Source organism: Otolemur garnettii, unplaced genomic scaffold (assembly GCF_000181295.1).
Source record: "Otolemur garnettii isolate 467f Iridium unplaced genomic scaffold, OtoGar3 scaffold00034, whole genome shotgun sequence".
NCBI classification, from domain to species: Eukaryota; Metazoa; Chordata; class Mammalia; order Primates; family Galagidae; genus Otolemur; species Otolemur garnettii.
In genome coordinates this window covers 11,713,105-11,725,622 of record NW_003852429.1, presented here as the reverse complement: position 1 = coordinate 11,725,622, position 12,518 = coordinate 11,713,105, and the positions used below count along the sequence as shown (strand labels likewise).

The 12,518-nt window shown below is 42.6% G+C and overlaps 1 protein-coding gene across 1 annotated transcript in view; it reads right to left on the bottom strand.

The window, feature by feature from the left end:
* Window positions 1-12,221, bottom strand: part of ERCC5 (ERCC excision repair 5, endonuclease) — a 31,956-nt gene extending 19,735 nt beyond the window's left edge. The window contains 5 exon segments of the mRNA XM_023513098.1: window positions 212-272; window positions 2,586-2,672; window positions 3,117-3,232; window positions 6,002-6,177; window positions 11,115-12,221. Coding sequence (XP_023368866.1) covers window positions 212-272; window positions 2,586-2,672; window positions 3,117-3,232; window positions 6,002-6,177; window positions 11,115-11,202 — 528 coding nt within the window. The 5' untranslated portion in view covers window positions 11,203-12,221.
* Window positions 12,222-12,518: the final 297 nt, after the last annotated feature.

Sequence of the window (12,518 nt, the reverse complement as noted above, 5' to 3'; positions counted from 1 at the left end):
GGATCCATAGATATGTGTAAAGGCAAATTCCACATGCATGAGTGCATAAGAGTGTATTTTATATATAATAATAAGGCACATAATAAATAAGGCATCTGTCTTTACCTTTTTATCAGGAACTTCCACAAATTCATACCACCTCAATGATATTATTCTTTACATGTCATTCATTTCAAATAACACATTCTGATTTCAAAGCTTATCTGAATACCTGTAATGCTTGTTTTTGATTCATCCTTTCTTGCCATTCTTTTTCATCTTCCTCTTCTGAACTGAAAGTCAAGCACAGTCTTTGTTATTTTTAACGACTACTTACAAACTATTTCTTGTATACACTACGCTCCTCACAATAGAGGGTACAATGGTGAATAAGCCAGCAAGACCTCCGCAGTCTTGGTCTCGTGGTCTGGTGGGGGCTCGTAGGAGTACGCAATTATAGGAGGAGCCACTAACCGCCACCACAAGGGAAGAATAGGTTGCTAAAGGTGCAATCAAGAAAGATGCCCCCTCCACCCTGAGGGTCATAATCGCTCTCTGGAACCTCCTACAATTATTTTGGTTGGAGTTAGTGTCAAATAAGTAAGGAGTCTAGTTGCTAGGTGTGGGGAGGTGTGTGGAGAAAAGTGTTCCAGATGAAAGAATTAAGTTCTGTAAACATCTACAAATAAGGGAAGGAAAGCCTGCCTGTGGGTGGTGCAAAGAGAGCAGGGATGAGACTGGAAAGTTAGGACTAAGGAGTTGGGAGCTTCATCCCAAAGAAATGTGAAACTAGGAAGTGTTCTAAGTAGAGGAATGACACTCTCAGATTTGGGTTTTAAACAGATTCTACAACACAAAGCAGAGATTGTGCTTAGCAGGGAACGGTTATTGTAAAAGGGGTAAGATTGAAGATAAAACCAGAATCTGGAAGTGACTACGAACCTGAGGAAAGATGAAGGTGGTAGTAATGGAGATAAAGAGAACTGGGCTGATTCAAGAGCTATGTTGTCTCTTGTGTTAATGGAAAAAACCCAAACTCCGTACAATAATTTAAAGATGAGCCAACATGTGTGATCATGGCCTGCAGACCCACATCAAAGAAGTCTTGAGCAAGTGGTACCAAGCAGGTTGGGTAACAGTTCGGTTTTATACATTTTGGAAACAAGAACTGCAGGTAAAATGAAATCATAGATGGAAGGTACCTTGGTTCAGCCAGAAAAGGCAGGACGTCTCAAAGTGGGGGCATACAGGCAGCAGGTGGTTTCAAGGAGTCTTTGATTTGTAATTGGTTAAAAAAAAAAATGAAGCTTTGTCTGAAGGGTTGGACTGTTGTAAGTTAAGGAAATCTGTTGATCAGAGACAAGCCTCAGCACACTGACTCAAGTGACCTATTAAGCAACTTGATGGCCCATATGGCCTTAGATCCTGTTAACAATTTAGTGTCTTATTGCCAGTTTTATGATCTCTATTTTAACACTAATGCTATCTAAACTCTAAGGGTAAAGGCCTGGTGTGGTGGCTCATACCTGTAATCCTAGCAGTCTGGGAGGCTGAGGCAGGTGGCTTGCTTAAGCTTCGGAGTTCAAGACCAGCCTGAGCAAGAGTGAGACCCATCTCTACTAAAAATAGAAAAACCTAGCCAGGTATTGTGGTGGACGTCTGTAGTCCCAGCTACTTGGGAGGCTGAGGCAAGAGGATTGCTCAAGCCCCAAAGTTTGAGGTTACTGTGAGCTATGATGCCATGGCACTCTACCCAGGGCAATGGAGTGAGACAAGAAAGGGAAAGGGGAAAAAGAAAAAAGGAAAGAAAGAAAGGAAAAGAAAAGGAAAGAAAAGACAAAAAGGAAAGAAAGAAACACCAAAGGGAGGGGGTATACAAGGCGTGTCTAACCTCCTTTCTCTTCATGGCTGGGAACTCAGTTTTAAGGTTTTTCTAGGGTTTCATTGGTCAAGAGGGCATCTGTCCGGTTGGCAAGGGGCTCAGGTTTGCAAGCCACTGGTAAAGTATTGGGGGTAGGGAGAGACAGGGTCAGAGACAAACTGTCAAAACTCTGGTCGTCCACATTGACTTCAAGCCCTGAAGCCATCAGTGATTAACAGCCAGAGGAAGAGTCATCCACAGAAGAGCTGAGAAGGAATGGGCAGAGAGGTGCCAGGACAGGACAGGACAGGACAGGCATGGTACTAAACAGAGCAGAGACGAGGAGCACACTGAGAAGTGCTAACCGTGTACTGCATTTTGCAACAAGGACACGGCCACGTAGTACTTCCCCGCGGTGGGGAAGGGGCAATACTGCGCTGAGAAGTAGGCCGAGACAGCAAAGCTACGGAAAGCTGAAACTCATGACTTGCTGGACTTTAAGTCCACAGTGGCAGCAGAAGCTCTTCAGAATGAAAAGGAATAGTGAATCACAAATCACCAAAATACAAAAACAAATAAAAAGTTTAGCCTTTGAAAAATATTCTAAAAGGTGTAGAGAATGCATATTTCAATGCATTAATAAATTCCCATATGCCTCATCAGGTAGAGAAAACTTAAAGGTTTAAATATGCCTGAATACAGCGATGATTAAAATAACATTCTTGTTAAATAGTTCAACATTTACCTATGTTTTTCTTCCTCTTGTAAAGGAGGCAAAGCATAGATGTCATCTTCTCTTCGAACCTGCGTGAGACTGGGCAGTGGTTCTGCTCTGTAAAGGACACACAGCAGGAATTCGCGTTTAGAGTTGACAGTGGGGCCTGCTGCTTACATGAACCCCACTCAGGAGGTGACGAAAAAGGAGGCACAGGCCTGATGCCCCCTCCTGACCGGCCCCCTCAAGCTACTGCCCTGGAAGGTAAGAAAGGGGACTTGGTGGGGCTCCTGGGCCTCTTGGCCACAGCCTCGACTGCAGTCAGAGAGGAGAGCTGAGAGTAAAGGTGGGCGCTGGGCCACCGTTAGCACAGCTGATTCTCACAGAATGGAGAATCTCACGACTTCAAACTACCCAGTCAAATGACATCACTTATTCTTCCCATTTCACTCCCTATCTTCTGTTCAGAGTTAAAATTAGATAGGGAAATAGCACCACAGGAATTCGACGCAAAAATCTGTTTTTTATTTCCCTCTAAAATTAACGTAATTTTCCTCTTGCCTTTTGCTTCGGAAGGCAGTTTTGATAGCTTGTCTTTTCAAAAATGTTTTCAAAAGCTTCTCTGTAGTTTTTCGGGAGTCACTGGATGCAGAATCCTTTCTCAGCCTTCTCTTAGCCTATGGAAAAAAGGACATAAGATTTGGCTTCAGGATTTTAGTCTATAAACCCATTTCTGTGGGTCTCCCGCGTTGGTGCGGTGGGCTGAGGCCGCGGTGGCTGAGCCAGGAGCCCGCGGGCTCCCCCGCCTCCTCCGCCACCCGGGCCCCCGCCACGCCCTGCTCGGGATGCCTCGGCTGTCACGGCCCCCCAGGGAGCGGGCAGGGCAGGCCCCGGTGCTCGTGGATGCCCTGAGCGCTGCACCATGGTGGCGGTCCCCAAGGATACGCCGCAGGGCTGGCCTGCTCGCGAGCTGCTCTGCGCATGCCTGGGGTACAGCCCCAAGGGCCACTCTCCGTGTGCCAGCGCCGCATGAAAGCACAGATGAACTCCTGGAAGACTTGGTGCCAGGCCCAGGGACTCTGGCGATGGAACGCACAGACTCTCAACAAGGACCCGAACCTCTTTACTCCTCCTGGAGGCATCCAGATTCCCGACCACGCCTTTATGCAAGATTTGGCCCAGATATTTGGGGGAACCTCTTGCACTCTCTAGATAGGCAACTCCCCGGCCAGTTCTCTTTACGTTGAAGAGTTCCGACATCTTCGGCCTCATTTGTGCTTGGTCATTGATGGACGACCGTTGGGGTAGCCAAAGCCCTGAGTGTCGCCTCTGCTCAACTGTGATTGATTTATCTGTGCCTGGAAAGTTCGGCATTAATCGTCCTGGCTGTGCCCTGGAAAGAACTAGAGCTGTCCTCCAGTAGCAGAGGCTGCTCCCCTCGCATGGACCCTGCCCGTGAAACTCAGAAGAGCCAGGGACCGGTGCTGGATTCTTACACATCTATACACTGGCGGTTGGCAAGGCCTCATTTGCAGAGGTCCCTGGAGCTACGTCACAAGCCTGACCCTTTAGGCCACAAAGACCAAACCACAGAAAGTGCTGATTTAGCCTCGCACCTGGGGGAAAGCTGCATTTAGTTTAATATGTCAGCCAAAGCTTTTAAAGAGGTTAAGAGGTTAAGAACATTCCTAAGTGGCCTTATTCTGATAAGTTTCTTCTTTCTTTTTTTACTGAACAGTAATTTAAGTAACAAATCTGGAATCTTGTGAGACACTCCTCTCTGGTGGCATTTAAGGTTCAAACCAGGTAGAAATGCCAGTGCTGCTTCAAAGTCTCAGGTAACCAAGGGCACAGATTGGGATCTCGAAATTGGAGCCAGGTTAGGACAAAGAGTGGAGCCACAGGCCAAACACTGTTTCCTCTGAACCAGCAGAGATAGCGGGAGCCCTGTAATGGCCTGGCTGGGAACAATCTTTGGTCTAATGGTGGGAAGTCTGCTCAGATGGCAGGGAGAGGGATGTGGGGGAATCCAAACGAAAGGAGTATTAGAAAAGATAAGACATCTCTGTTATCCCTTTCAGTCGGTGACCTTTTTCTTATTTATTCAGAAAACAGGTTATAAAATTATAACCTCATAACCCTATAAAACCTTTATTTAAATCAGGGGTCCTCAAACTTTTTAAAACAGGGGGCCAGTTCACTGTCCGTCAGACTGTTGGGAGGGCCAGTCTAAGGGCCTGGGGATGAGTTCACTGCTAAGTAGGACCGGCAGGGGCGGCAAAAACACCCAGCAGGCCGGGTAAATGTCCTAGGCAGGCTGCATGTGGCCACGGGCCGTAGTTTGAGGACGCCTGATTTAAATCCAGTGTTGGCAGCTTTTTGTCTTCATTCCTATGTGTACCGAGTGTGAAACATAATTATTGTTGGGCATTTGAACTTTATTTTTCCTTAACATAAAAATGCTGCTATTAAAGACATTTGTAAATAGTTAAAAAAAAAAAAAAAAAAGAAAAAAGAAAAAGAAAAAACATTTCTGTGGTTGGGCGCTGTGGCTCACACCTGTAATACTAGCACTTGGGAAGCCAAGGCAGGAGAATTGCTTGGGGCCAAGAGTTAGACCAGCCTGAGCAACCCAGTGAGAGCGCAATACTACAAAAAATCCAAAAATTAGCCATGTGTGGTAGCATGCACCTGTAGACCCCACTACCTTTTGCAAAACAGGAAAATCCCTTGAGCCCAGGAGTCTGAGGTTGCAGTGAGCTACACAATGATGCCATTGCACCCTAGCCTATCTCTAAAAAATAAAAATAAAAATAAAGTTGAATCCAAGTGGGTGCTGCCATTTGGATTGTTCAGCATACTTTCAGAGATGAGGTCTCCCTATAAGTACAGACTGGACTCAAAACTCTCAAATCAGCCTCCCACAAACATTTTTCAAAACTACTAGCAGAAAAATAACTCTTTCTCATTCTTTTATATCATATCCAATTTCCTTCTGAGATGGTCTACTTCAGTCACCACATAACATTGTTTACTCCTAAAACTCAATTCACCTTTAAAAGAAGGCTTGCTGTGACCAAAGATACTCCACCTCAGGTTGAGGAAGGCATTTCCCTAACGGGATTCCAGTGTTCTGAGTGGCAGCACGGCACATACGGACACCTAAGAAGATCTGCTATAGGCAAAACCTTCAACTGTGAGATTTCCAGTGGTTGGTTTTATTTAAAAGTTGTATTTTATTATTGTACTTTCATAACATTTTTTTAAAAGAAAAGGTATTTGTTCAAGATAAATATAAAAGCAGTTAAAACTCAATTGGGTACATGTCAAAGTAAGTCTCAGTTTCTAAAGTTCTAAAGAGAAAGTAAAAATGTTAAGTGACCCATTCTAAGAATGCAGAAAAAAAAAAATTGGTGGACATTTGCCAAAAATTAGGTGACACTTACCAAAGTCTGTTTCTTCAATAGCGGAGCATCCCCATCAAACACAAAAACAGGACGAATTCGAAAAAATAAGAGTTTGCAGAGCCGATGGAACAAAGTGAGAAGATGAGCGTTTTCTATGGTATTCCCATGGTGGTCCCGGACTCCTTTAAGTGCTTGGTTTAACCAGATGCTAATATCTGAGAGAATGGTTAATGAAAACATTTTGCAATTTCTTCCCTCATACTCATGATTTCAATTTTCTAATAACTGATACCATCCAAACTTTGAACACTACATGTTCATCACTATTCATCTGAAAATGAAAAAGTTTAGACCTCATGGAATCTGTCTTAAGTCAGTTAACTTTATTTCCCCTCTTGTTACAAATATTCATGTACTCAATTTTAAAATCATAGAGAGACTTGTCCTTTAAGATGGCTAATTGCAAGGAATTGCTTCTTTTAAAAAAAACTAGTGATCTCTAAAGAGTATTAGTAAATTAGTGCAAATTTTCTGGAGGACAATTTAACAATTCATGTTAAAACTTACATTCTATTTTACCTAAAACTTCCACTTTAGATGTGAATCCTCAGAAAATCACAGATTCACAGTAAGAATTATCTACAAGAATGTTTATTTATAATTATGAAAAACAATTTAAAAATTTTCTAACAGGTTTTAAAAACTAGTTATATACCTCTTTCCTGACATACTAAGGGGCCCACAGAAGTGGAAGGTACAGAAGCACTCATAGTGACAAGGAAAATAGTCACAAAAGGAAATAAAACAGGTGATTAAAGTACATATATAATTCCACTTTCTAATACATGTAATTTGTTAAATATAAAAAACTAGAGGTTCAGACACTAAAATATTAAGTGTAGTTACATCTGAGATTAAAGGTAATGCATGTTTTTGTCTTATATTTCTAAGCTTTTCTCAAAACTGCCTCTTAATTTTCTATCTGTCCATAAGAGAGAATAACACAGCAGTTCACTGGTTTTTCTGCTCTCGATCTCCTCGCCACCTCCTGTAAGTCACCAGGAAAGCAGTCACATCATCAGTGCTCTTTCTTAATCCCTCTGCTTCCCTCTGCCTACACGGTCACCAAGGCTAGCTTAACAAACCCCCACCTGCCATCCATATCCGTATGTGTAGCCAGGAGCGTTCTCCTGACCACAGACGGGACAGGCTATTGACGTGTCTGATGCCTCAAACTTGACACGCTCAAAACTGTGCTTCACATCTTTTCCACCAGGCGGCTCCTGCTCCATCTCACGAATGTCACTGCCATTCACCCAAGCCGGTTTTTGGTGTTGTTCCATATACTCTCCTTACCTATCAATTCTACCTTCCAATATGTCTTGAAGGCACAGATTAGATTTCACCAATGTATCTTCAGTGAAAGCCCTTTGAAGCTTCCCACTGTCTTCAGGATAATATCTAAAACTTCTTCTCGAGCCCTAGGAATCCCTGAATGATCTGACCTCTGCTCAGGTCAGACCACAGTTTTCCTCAAACCCTGAATATCACTAAGCTCCTTCCTGCCTCTGCCTGAAGCAGTTTCTCCCTCTCTCAGCTGTTTTCTTCTACCCTGAGGTCTGTCTGTAGGTTTCTTCCTCAGCTTAGACTACTACCTCCCGTTATACACTCCTATTCAAAAAGGTGTCATTCATTATGTGGCAGACACTTTTCTACAGTGACCAAAACAAAGCATTTGGCCTGAGATTACAATCTAGCCTGAGCTCCACAGCTCATTTAGAACACACTTTTTTGTTCTTGCTCCCTTTCACTGGTTTATCATAAATATTAAATAATATTTAATAGTTACTTAATATTTTGATGAATGTACATTGCCTAACTTTTACTATCATAAAAAAAGGTCCATCACCAATTTACTGAACAAATATCATTTAACAAAACCAGTGGAAAGCTAGCTATTGCTCTATTTATTCCTCTAATATTTGGCACCACTGTGAGCCAGGTGAATCCAAGACCCTAGGAATACATATTAAACAATACTATTATGAACAAGAGATATGGTTCCTAGTCCCAAGAATCTTGCATTTTAATAAGACAACAAAGAGAAGAATAAATATAGAATGTGTTAGGTTTTGGTTAAGTGTCCCCCAAAAGGACTAAAGTTTGACTGAACAAGAGACGTGGGCAAGTAAACCAGGAAACAAAGGAACAGCAGCTGTGAAGGCCGTGAGACAGGAGCATTCCAGCTGTTTGGAACACCTGTGCACCAGGAGGGGAATGACTGGAGTTGATAGACCCTCCCCCATCCTGTGTCTAACACATGACTTAAGGATCACCCTGGTAGACATGAGAGTAAACTATAAGGAAACCAGTTTTAAAACTAGTTACAAGAACCCAAGTGAGAGCAGGTGGTAGAGATTGATACCATGAGAAGTGGTCGGATAACGGACTCACCTTAGAGGTGGATCTGGTGTGCTGGATTAAAGGTTCTGTGGCACTACTGCACAGGATTAAATGAGTTTCCACTTGGCCCACTACTTTAAGCTTTATCATTAAGAGAGAAAATCTAATTTTAGGTCAGTGGTTCTCAAGCTGCTATTCCTTAGAACAGATATGAAGCTTTTGAAACAGGCTTTTACTTTGACTAGTAAACTTCATATGCTAAAATTCTAAATCAGAGACTAAGCAGGGGTGTTTTTTGTTTTTCAGTTAATCAGAGGGAGTGTCAATTCTTAGCTACAGCTGAGAGTTTCAGCTTAAAATTCTTAAAGAATATGTAAAATTAGACAAGCTGAAAATATTTGCATAATTTGACTTATCTAATGTCAATGCATTTATACAAGGCAAAATCAAATTCCTCACAGGCCCAGGAAAAAACCATTTTAGGTATAAGATTCAAAAGACCAATAACAATTTGAAACAAAAAATTTCTTTAATTCTCCTGTTAGGTGATTTAAAATTTAATTAATCTCCATTAGTATATATAGCAAGAGAGACAGTAATATCTTGCTAATATTCTTAAATGTACTCTATACACATCCAGGTCCATAAGAATCAAAAAAAAAAAACTGTTATTTCTGTATTAGTTAATACAGACATTTAAATTGTATAAATAAGACACTCAGCTAAACAGATGGCTAAAAGACCAAAGAATTTATTTACAGAAACAAGACTAAATTATGAACCTGGTATAGTCATAGGTTAGGTTCTGCATTAACAATACAACAAAATCTAAATACAGTAGAACCTCCATAGTTAACCACCTCCTCACACCTCCTTAAATTGACCAAATTTTCATAGACCAGACGTGTACCACATGTATGTATTAGTAAAGTAGGCCTACCTCCTTATGTTGACCACCTCTGTATATTGACCAGCTTGTTACAGCTCCTTGGGTGGTCAACTTACGAAAGTTCTACTGTGTATTTCAGATATCTGAATTCCCATGAAAATGAAAGCAAAAAATAATTGTAGAACAGTAAGAGTCACCTTTTTCCATATATAAATATGAAGTTATATAATATGTGCATGTAGTTGCCATTATAACTAGAGTATCTTGGACAGTCATCTTTAGATAAATGATTCATTCTCTCAGAAAAGTCTAATATCTATAGAAATGACTTCACATCCCAAAAGGGCCTTTTTGAGCCATCCATGAACAGATGATCTCAATTAAATGCTATACCTTTTACTTTGACAAAATCCTAAAAATTCAGAATGCTAAACTTCGTATCTCATCTCAGTGACTTTACAATTCATCATAAGAGCTGCAAAATAAAATGATCTACATCTTTGCTGACGTTTCAAGAGGTCCCGTTACTGAAAACCGTCCTTTCATCAATCTATAGTTACAAGAAATCTTTAAAATGTCTCAACTCCTTAGAATGCAATAACACCAATGAACCGGCGGAGGGCAGCAACAGCGCACGTTGCTTTGAAAAGCCTTTCGCTCAAGGGACCTGGCATAAAAATTTACAAGCCAAAATTTCATTAGATGTATTTGAAGATTATTCACTTGGAAAAATTACGACAATATTACTATATTTTTAAATTATCAATTTTGCATTCTTTGTAACTTTTCACATACTTAAGAATTACAGCTCTTCAGTCAACGACTCCTTTACTGAACTCCCATATTGAATTGCATCTCTCCCTCTCCTCCCCTTTACCCCTCCTCCAGCAATTATTTGCATAACTTTTCCACAAGCCTATTAGCTCCAGGCTCATAGATCCCCATGTAGGAAACTGGTATAAGGCACTGTCAGCTTCTGGGACAAACTAGGCGCTGAAAAAGAAATTGAATACGTGAATAAAAAGGTCAAAATTTCAAAACCCGTATCACAACTGAAAAAAATTGTTAATTTGTTTAACAAGTTGAACATGCACACGAACAGTCCGTTAAAAAGGCAATTTTTTAAAAGTCAAACACCTGTCCACACTAACTTTGTCTATAAAACGTAAACAAAAGGGGCAAGACTCAGGACAGCAGACAAAACTGTCGGAAATCTACTTCGTTCTCCATCCTGACCCCCCCAGGTGAGATAATAATTTCAAGATTTACAGTATTAACAGTGTCAGACACTAAACTTCTCACTTAAGTAATTCCTTCATTCCTTATATTTATCTTGTGTTTAGATATTATCACCTTCACTCGGCAGAAAGGAGAACTAAAGCACTGTTCCAAAGTGATAAAACCAGAATCCACAAAACTTTATGATTGCAAAGTCTGGGCAAAGTGGACACGGTCTGCCCTCCTTATCCACTTTCTCAGATTCAACCAACGCAGTTATAAATAAAAATTATACATTAAAAGTACAATTTAAAGAGACAGCATAACAACTGTTTACATAGCACTTACATTGTATTAGGTAGTACAATCTAGAGGTAACTTAAATTATACGGTGTGAGTAGTTTATAAGCAAATACTATGCCATTATGTAAGGGACCGGAATATCTTGGCACTGAGAGGGAGGGGAGGTGCCGGAACCAAGGTCCCTCAGATACCGAAGGGAGGACTGTTCTGAAAACCTGGTGGAAAAAAGATTCTAGTTTCCTCTCCCACCCCTTCGCCAAAGATTAGCATCCTGTCTCTGGGATCAACAGACAGCCGCGAGTAAATTCAGCCACAAATCACGGGATGCGTTAAGGATACCAACAGCAAGGATCTTCCCTTCCAGCGTCTCCGGGCTGACCTGCCTGCCGGAGCACTCCAGCAGTTTCCAGAGCCCCTGGACTCCCATGAGGCAGGTGTGTTCTTAGAGCGGATCTCGGGAGAACTTTTACTCTAATTCTTCTACGAATGGCTGCACCACCGCCCAGGACCCCGGGGCGTGGGTGGGGGTGGCTCTCCCTGTTCACACTCAGGAAAGATGAGAAATAGTACAGGACACACGGTTTTCCAGGCGGAACCGCGTTGGGAGAGCACAAGGAAGGGGGAAACCTCGGCCGGAGGACTTCCGGGAGGCTGACAAGGGATCCGAGAAAGGCCTGTGGCGGAGAGAAGTAAGGCTTCGCCTGGCCCCGAGCTTTGGCCCAAACGTCTACACGCCTATGGAGCCGGCGCCTGTGCCACGGGGCAAAGCAACAGAGACCAACAGCCGAAAAATACCCTGCCAGTACCGTTCGCTTTCGGTGTGTGTCAGTAAACCCACCACAAAAAGAGGCTACGAAGGTTGCGTCTAATAAGACGCGCCGAGCGGAAGTCCCGCCTCCCTGCGTGACGTTTATTTGCCGCGCCCATAGGCCCGGCAAAGCGAGGGCTCCAGCGCGGTGTGTGTGTCTGGGTAGGTAGGTACTGCCCCCCAACTTGGAGTCCCTGACGTCGGCGGTAAACGTCAAAACAGTTTGCGAAAGCGCCTTCTTGCTCAGGTGACGATTTTCTACGCGCTTTTCAGTATCAGTTTCTCACCGCTGTGCTACCGGTTGTGAAGACTCAATACTGTTGCTTTACACTGGAGAGACAGCGCAAAAATGGACGCTCCCTTGGTGTTTTCAACTATGAAGTATTTATTTGTATGCTAGGACGTAGTAACTAGAGAGTAATACAGTTTAAAGCCTTAACTCTTGAAATTAGTTTTTTCAAATATCTAAAACTTAGAATTCCACAGCTTGTAGGTCCGAAGTGACTAGAAATCATTTGCCAGAGTCGCTCCTGGAAAGGACATAGCTCAGATTCAGTTCCCCAGGGTTCTTCATTGTAGTGTTCAGTATCGCTGAAGTCGTATTTGCTAAGAATGTGTGTCTTAACCAGCGCCATGGTTCACACCTGTAATCATAGCACTTTGGGGGGCCTAGATGAAAGGATCACTTAAGCTAAGAGGTTGGAGACCAGCATGAACAATATAGCAAGACCCCATCTTCCCCCGCCCCCCACCGAGTCTCTGTTGCCCCAGGCTGGAGTGCCCTGTGGCAGCCTTTAAACTCTTGGTTCAAGCCATCCTTCTGCCTCAGCCTCCAGGGTAGCTGGGACCACAGGTGCCCAGCACAATGCCTGGTTAATTTTTTATATTTTTAGTAGAGACCTGCTGTTACCCAGGCTGGTCTCTAACTCCTGAGG